This window comes from Notolepis coatsorum (genome assembly GCF_963971535.1).
Source record: "Notolepis coatsorum genome assembly, chromosome: 10".
NCBI lineage: Eukaryota > Metazoa > Chordata > Actinopteri > Aulopiformes > Paralepididae > Notolepis > Notolepis coatsorum.
Genome location: NC_140174.1, coordinates 99,809,945 through 99,818,696, shown reverse-complemented (window position 1 = coordinate 99,818,696; position 8,752 = coordinate 99,809,945). Strand labels below are relative to the sequence as shown.

The 8,752-nt window shown below is 40.5% G+C and overlaps 1 protein-coding gene across 1 annotated transcript in view; it reads right to left on the bottom strand.

Annotated features, from left to right (window-relative positions):
- Positions 1 to 1,220: 1,220 nt before the first annotated feature.
- The window catches only part of serinc5 (serine incorporator 5), an 81,296-nt gene continuing 73,764 nt past the window's right edge, over positions 1,221 to 8,752 (bottom strand). Inside the window, exon 12 of the mRNA XM_084323372.1 lies at positions 1,221 to 4,223. Coding sequence (XP_084179498.1) covers positions 4,079 to 4,223 — 145 coding nt within the window. The 3' untranslated portion in view covers positions 1,221 to 4,078. The remainder of the gene's footprint in view (positions 4,224 to 8,752) is intronic.

The following is an 8,752-nucleotide window of genomic DNA, read 5'->3' as shown; positions in this document are numbered from 1 at the left end:
GCCCTTTATAAAAGGTAAAGGTAGCTGATGTGGAATAATTCAACCAGATTATTCATGGAGGCGGACAACAATTAACTTAAATTTCATTAAGCATAGAGTTTACTGACATAATGACATGTTGCAATGAGACCCAGGTTTCAGCAATGGGCCCTATAGCCTAGATCTCTGTAGAATGGAGAGACAACAAAGGAGAGTAGACAAAACTAAGTAGAGCATTGACATACCGGTACATAATATGAATTATAGATATGATGGATAATCACGTATAGATATGACTGGGAATGATATAGAGATATGACTGACGGCTACGTGTCTATAGATACTGTGAGAATGTGCATGTGTGTACAAGTTGATGGTTATGTGTATATGTGTGTATGCATGTGTGTAATAGAAGAGGGGGGTGGTGATATTTATGTCTGGGAGTGAAGGCCATGTGTATGCGATTGTACGTGTGCGTTAGTAAGATATAAGTGTGTCCACCTGCGTTAGAAAGATAGAAAGAGCAGTGCGTTACCCCATCAGTAACCAAAATATGATTAATATAAAAGATATAATATAAAAGATAACAATGTCACTTCAACTTCAATATTGTTAAGATTCTCTGGTTGTGTTTTTGTTGCTACTCTGTCGTTAGAAGCCTAGCAGGCTGTTGCAGGATACACCAAGAGGAGGGAACTTTGGGGCCGAAAGACCTCAGAGGGCATCAGAGACCAGCACAGCAAAGCAGCGTAAACATAGTATGCACACTGTGACAACAAGCTGTTTAAATACACCACCTTATGAGTAAATACTGTAAGATCATTGATCAGTCCTTGCCCCTCAATGGTGGAATGAACTACCCACCCGTTAGGACAGCCAAAACCCGTCCAATCTTTCGCCGTCGACTAAAGACGCACTTCTTCAACCATTATCTGATTTTTTTTTTTTATAAATCTAACCCTAACCAACCTCACTGTCATACACATGTCCTAATAAACTAACCTACACTGTAGCACTCAACACTTTGATGAACATTGTTACTCAGCTGATAGAGTTGTGCCCTTCCTGATGACTTGTCGTACAGAACTTGTAAGTCGCTTTGGATAAAAGCGTCAGCTAAATGTAAATGTAGTCCAATATACACACAGCTCAACCAGAGCACGTTACACCCATGTGATGTAGCACACACCTATATGATAACTAAAACAGCCAATAATACACACACACACACCACAGGCTGTTCAGGTTGTTTTATTGACAACGACAAAGAAAACCTGGGGAGGAAGTGTGTTTAACGAGACATCACACACACTCGTCTCACCTCACTGGAATCTAGACATACCAAGTGGTCAAAGGAAGTAACGTCAGTACCAAACCGTCACCGCTAATCAATCTGTATGATTAAAGATAGCTTCTAGTTTGATGTGAACACTGATGAGCACCATCTTACTTCTGCACCAATAATGCAAATGAGGAAATACTTTTTTTTTTTTTGGATCCACTTTTTCTCCCATTTTCTATATTTTCTCCCATCCCAATTTCGTATCATCCAATTCAACCCTCCCCTGTCACGAACGCTGTTTCTTGCCTCCCACAAGCCGGCTGCAATGTGGACTAAGTCATACATAGCACGAGTCCCCTCCGGTACTCGAGGTAACAGCAGTCGCATCTTTTCACCTGCGCAGCTCGATCTCTCAGTGGCGAGGAGTAACGCGTGGGAGGCTCACACTGCCCCCGACACTTCCTGATTCTACTGTGCAGGCGCACCAACCGACCTGTAGGAGTCGCTGTCCACAACGCCCGATCCCCACCCATCAGTTTCCCACCCCCTAATACGGCCAATGTGTATTAGTATGAACGACCAGCTAAACTGAAAGCAATGTGGAGCGCTGGGCTCGAACAGGCGAGCCCAGCGTCTCCAGCATTCGTGGCGAGCGCCAAATGAGGAAATGCTTAATGAAAAAAAAGAATAAAAAGAGTGGTTTGTCCTAGAACTTTAGATAGAATTTGTCGGTACAAATAAAACATTAATACTCAAAATGTTACAAGTTAAAACAAATATAATCAACATGTACATATAAGATATTATAAAACACATTGTATATTGTAGGAATGCAATTACAAGAAGAGGAAAACAAATGACTGATTTGTTAATTGTTGGTTGATGAGCTGAAAAAAAAAAAAAGAGAAAGTACTTAACAGTTGTCGATGTGCAACATAATGTATTTCTGTACAGGAATAAAAAGACTTCAAAGATACGCCAGACAGCAAGCAACTGAGGAGGCGTCCGTGAGGTTGTTCTGGACGTTCAGTATTCAGTGCTGAATAACCCACAGACACGATGCCACTAGATTCTCACCCCTATCCACTACCGAGTACCGACGGTATAACAAGGCCAAGTACTGAACTTTTACCACAGCGACAAAGAGTGACATTTCAGGGCTCTATTTGCACGGCCACTGAAATAGTGATTTCACGAGGCGCAAGGTGGACTCCACAATTAATTGTTTATTTGAACACTGGCTCTTTTGCATGTTGAAATGCGTCTGTTTCTCATTGGGTCACAATAGGGATCTACCAAGTGTATAATTGTGTTTGTGTTGAATATGATATTGTCCATTGGACGATACAGGCATGTGGATTTATCATTTTAGTTTTACACGTTTAGTTCTTCGTTTATCATATCTTCTGATGGGAGCATGTCTGGAGTTTCCATTCCAAGAATCGTCAGTGAATGATGGCCTCCATGGCATCAACTGATAATGGATTTCTCTCCATCCAGTCCTCTGTACAACGTGCCACCGGTGCCGAGCGCCTCTTGGTCACTGAGTCGGACACTGTGATCTTGCGCCTCCTTCACCAAGAAAACAGCCCATCTATGTTGCGTTGTGTGTGTGGTTGTACGGTTAGGCGATGTTTCCAGTCACCTTTCTCTCTGTAGTAATAATAATAATAATAATGAGAATCCATTATTTTCTGAAATCTACCTTTGGCAAATTTTCTCAACTGCCTTTTCTGATTGAAGCTCTTCCTACCCGGCGACACTCTAACTGACGCCGCCGATAGGTCAGGCCGGTTGATTTGGAGACACATCGCTGTACAACAATGGCTGAGACTGATGTGCAAACGACAAACACATATTCCTAATATATAAAAGAAAAAAGCATAGCTCAAAAGGAGCAACAACGGTAACCTAATAACAAACCTATCCTTCTAATAACAAACCTATCCTTCTGATCTATCTGAATGTTTCACATGGGCAGGTGTCTAACTACCAAAGGAGCTTGTTCAATTGCATAGAAAACTTCTACAAAAGGGGCGCAATATAACAAGCAAAGACACGTCCAGCTGATACGCGAGCCTGAGATGTTTGTGTACAGGGTTGGGGACAATTCTAGTCCGATTTAGTCCGCAGTCCTTCACAAATTGAACTCTTATTTCAATAGTAGAACATAATGCGCATTGAAAATAAATACAAGATCTCTAAATTGAAACCAATCTGACCCCAACCCTCTAGGATAACTTCATGGTCCAACTGAACAGAACTGAGATCCGACCCTTCTGACCCAAACGGCCAGGAGAGGGTCTTGTGAAAAATAAAACTGAAAAGACATACGTCGTGAGATGCATGTAAAAGATCTACATGTAAGAAGACATGACCAGGGCTGGAATTATACGCTGGCCTCTCATGTTTCAATATGAACACCAAACCCGCTGTCGAACTACTGCATTCTCAACATTCTCTGTGTAATTCCAACCCTGCAGGCAACATACATAATAACTCCAGGAGTCAACGGTTGTTAAAAATAAAATTTAAAAAAAGGAATTGTCTGCCATCAAGGCATCAATAGTTTAACATTAAGTATATAACTGGTAAAAAGAAGAAAAGAAAAAAAGAACAACAACACTAGCGTATCAACCAAAAGGCAACAGTTGAATCTCCATGTAGAGAGCTGAGGGTAGTATGGTGGTGGTGGTCCTTTGGCTCAGCCTGAAAACCCCTACTTAACCACATACCAGACCCAAAGACACAAAGTCTAGTGGCGTGTGTGTATATGTATGTATGGGGGGGGGTATGTGGTTGGTCAGCGTGTCCAGCTCAGGCCTCAAAGCGCTTTGGGCAGACCATGGGGGCGACGAGGGTCCCCATGTAGATGACGAGACAGACCCAGCAGGAGACCATCTTGATCCAGAACACCGACCAGCTTCCATCCAGCAGCTTCTCGATCTCATGGTTGCTATAGCTACAATGGAGACACACAGTGAAGGGAAAGGAGTCAGTGATCCAAACATAAACACACGGGTGGCCCCACCACCACAGATAGGAGAGAGGAACCGAGGAATGTTGCCCTTCTCTAGTCAATCGATTGAACCTTTTCTCTAAGTGTTAACACTTTGTATGCCTCTCACGGCTTTTCTCGGGTTTACCCCCCGACCGTTGAATGCCACGTCACGAGTATTCTCTTTTTTTTTTTTTTTTTTATATATATATTAGCGATCTGAAATCATATTGCATCACGCGAGCCTACCGTTGGAGATCCAGGGACCGCCGGCGCTCAGATGTGAAAAAAGCGCCCCCTATCGTCTCCCAGATGGTAAATCACCCTTTTGGAATGGACTCAATGAAAGTGAATGGGAGAACGGATTTCTGACTCCACATTTTACTTCTCACTGATGCAGCCGGGGTCTACCAGAGTTCATTCTGGAGCCTCTGAGCCACGGCGAATATGGGTTATACTGTACACACGATGGATCAATACAATTATCGATTTTTTAGAATGGCGATCGGAAATTGGAATAAACCATTTGGATACCATCTGACCTCAGGTAAGGAATCTATGTTATCAGTGTTAGGATAATCAGACTAGTTTTCACGGATATATAAGCGTTTGTGATATGTGTAGGGATGGGTACCGAATTCGGTACTTTTGAGGTACCGAACCGAAACACATCGGTACTACCGAGTATTGATTCAAGTGAGATACCGAGAATTTAATTATTATTATTTTTTTTTTACCTTTTTTCTTTTCATGTCAACGTTTACACGCACAATATATGCTTACCTAGGATTTGACTTGATTCAACAACAAAGCAGTCGGAGCAATGGCAAGCCGAAAACTGTCGAAATTGTAGTTATTTGAAGTTTGGATAATTTTTTTTACGACTGAGGTAGGTACATTTAATTTCTTGAGACTAAAGTACAGAAAAAAGGTACCGTTTGGTACCGGTATCGATTCACAGGTACCGGCACCGTATCGGTTCAAATGTGAAAGGTACCCATCCCTAGATATGTGATATGGCTGTTTTGACTGTAAAAGCCATGAGGAAATAAGAGCAGCGATTATCAGCATGCGGCACGAGCGTGTGTGCGCACACATACTGTCGATCATCTAGCGTTTATTTGAAAATGATTAAAAAATAGGCCGACAAATGACAACGTTCTGAAATATTCCAGTAAAAGGCGATTATCATAGGCATGGGTTGTTTTTTCCGCGAAAACGGGTGATTTTCAAAATGCTATTAAAACGGAAATGAAGCGATAAAAAAACAATCTGCCTTGACAATGTTGACTGGAAAATGATTCTTTGATAAGCGACGGGCAGATTAGACACATAGCCATAATTTAAAACATAGATTAGGCGATATTAACGTTAACATTGGAGTGGATGGTGGCATTCCAGCCGGTAAAAAGGAAAACACGGCTGGCGCTCAAAGTGTTAATAGACAGAAGATGAGTTTGTAATTGTGTTTGCTGTATTCTTTGGCTGAGAAAGGTTTGTTTGTATTGGTCATGTTGGTAAAAATTTGAGCAAAACAGACCAATATTCTTATTCATAAAGGATAAAGACGGCCCCTAATGACGCATGTTCCATCTGCAGATCAAACTCTCGCGAATATCACACACATTTATATGGTAAGAAAATGATGGATTGGGCCTTTAAGTACCAATATATTGTTGAGGTGAATTTCAATAAAAGGATTGATACAAGCATAAGCATGGTTCCATCATGAGAACCAAATTCACAGACAGAGTCTTTAACTGTTGCGACAGAGTAACACACTCCTACACAGAGACAAACTTTGTACCAAATCGAGACATCCGCGACCGAAATAGCTTGGAAGGAGATGTGGCTATAACTTTTAATTGGGTGTATACAGAGTATCGCAAATAACCATACATTAACACATCCTGCGCCAAGAACGAGTTAACTCGTTATAGCCCGCCAATCGAATAACGCCAATAACGAGTATACTCGTTATTGTGATCGTTTTCTTTTTTTCTTTTTTTTTATATTTTTTTTATTATTGCAAAACAAAAATGATTAAAAGTCAGTACTCAACACATAATGCATAATGAAACTAACAGTCAAGGTGGTTAAAATTACATGCAAGTACAGAAACAAGATAAAAAAAAAAAGTCTATAATAACATTTTAACCGTATACAGTATATATCCAGCGAAATTACAATTATATAAATGTTTATATAGAACTAATACCTATTTTCTAAAACCCTACACACATATGCTCCAGCTCGAACCCCCCCCTCCCGGACCCCTCCTTGGATAGTACCTCCATTATCCCTCACTCCTAACAGACACCACCATTATAAGCTAGCTTTTATTCTCTCCACCACTTCTACCCACATTGACATTTTGGATTCGTTGAGACCCAGAATTCTTGCTGTAGATATTTCTTGATATATCACATCGAGATATGTAAGAGACCAAACTTTCCGGCACATTTTTTCCGGTTGAAACCAGCGTGATGCGATCAGTTTTTTAGCTACTGTGATACTATAAGACCAATCTCTTTAGCTGTGGATTTACTGCAAACTCAAAAACATCATTTAAAAGCAATACAGAGGGGTGTACTGGTATATTCCAAGATACGAGTTTTGATAATTGATGGGTCACATCTTTCCAGAATGCCTTAACTGGTGGGCAGTCCCAATACATGTGCATAAATGTCCCTTCGTCTCCATTTGTACATTGGGTGCATTTTGAGTCTTGTTTCAGGCCCATTCTGTTCAGTCTTATAGGAGTCAAGTATGTCCTGTGAATATAGTTAAGATTGATTTGTTGATGGTCCGGGTTCCTTGATGTAAGACGGACATTTGCCCATGCTTCTTGCCAATCAAAGTCACTTTCCAGGTCTGGAATCGTTATTTCTTTTATTCGCTATTGCCATTCATAATTCATCCAGCAAGGCTCTGGGAAACTCTGGCACTCTGTCTGATATTGCAACTGCCCGATACCGCCGCCTGGTGGATTTCAGGCGATGTTGCATTCACTTTCTAGAGGAAGGTTGGGTCTGTGCATCGGTGAATGTCTTCCTGGCAGAGTTTTCTTGTAACATGGATCCAGATACACACTTGAGTGCATTGAATCGACTTCGAGACGCAAGAATCAATATGCTTTTTGAGTTTATGGCGTTGGGCAAACGGAAAAAGGATCTAGCAGATGGCAATCAAATAATTGGAATATTCTTCCTCCAGTATCATCGGCCAGAGGTAAGAGGAATCTAACGTTAATTCCAGCTTGATTGTCCATTTCTTTCATTGCAAACGATCTGATAAAAAAGAAAGCCGTTATTGACAATCAATTAATCAGAAACGACCCCCCCCCCCATTTCCTTTATGCATGATCGAACATAATATATACCGATCATATGCATTTGAAATTTTAATTGTAGCGTGTATAGGGACGAAATTCAATCGATTAAGTATGCATCAGGGCCTATAACTCGCGTTCTAGGAATGACCGCAGACCACTCTAAAAACATACTTATATTCACGACAGTATAAAAAGACAATGTATGAATGGATAAATATAACGTTCCCACATCTTGAACGATAGATACCCGATGTCGAATGGGCCATAGTAATGCAGATATAGCTATACTATTTAAATAGTTATAGCCCTGCAAACAAGGTGAGCGACTCCCATCGTTTACAGCGGTGGCATCAGAGCTATAAGATGCTCATATTGCGTGGCAGAGATTGTGTTAAGCTTGTCTGAACATTTATAAGTTATACAGTGATGTGGTCAGAAAAGTAAAGACTATATTTTCTAAGTAAGGAAACCATACCAGAGTTCATCGCCGTTTCCATGGACACAGTGAATAAACAAGGCTGCACAGATGCCTTGAAACTAAATTATTATTATTTGGGGGGAACAATAATATAATATAATTTATTCAATATTTTATGTGAAAATAACATGAATATAGGTAGAATCGGTTAGTTTACTCCCTCTTTGTGCAGAGAAGTTTGACAGTGGAATGTCGTCCAACTCTCTACGTAGGAGGATGACCAAATAATGAATCATTGGATCTTTGCCCACTCATTACCGGTCCGTTTGCCAGGAGCAGCGTTCAAGTTCAAGTTTCAAGTTTCTTTTATAGTTGTCATACAGAAGTACAGAATACTTTTATACAAAATGCTTCTTACTGTTACGCTCCAGAGACTGTGCTAGACAAGATAAGTATCAAACATAGTATAGCATGTAAATTAGAAGTAGAAAATGAGGTCACAGTGTTCAGTATAGACATATGTACAATGTTCGATGCAGAATAGACGTAACTGAGTTACCATATAATATACAATACTATGCAGTGTACTAATATACAATACTATATAGTGCAAAGCAGAAATGGGATGAGGTACAATTTAGGTACAATTTACAGTAAGGTGTACGAGTTGTAGTGCAATCCTTTATCAATAAATATAAAGTGTGGGGAGTGGGTGCTACAGTGTGTTTGTTTAAAGTGAGT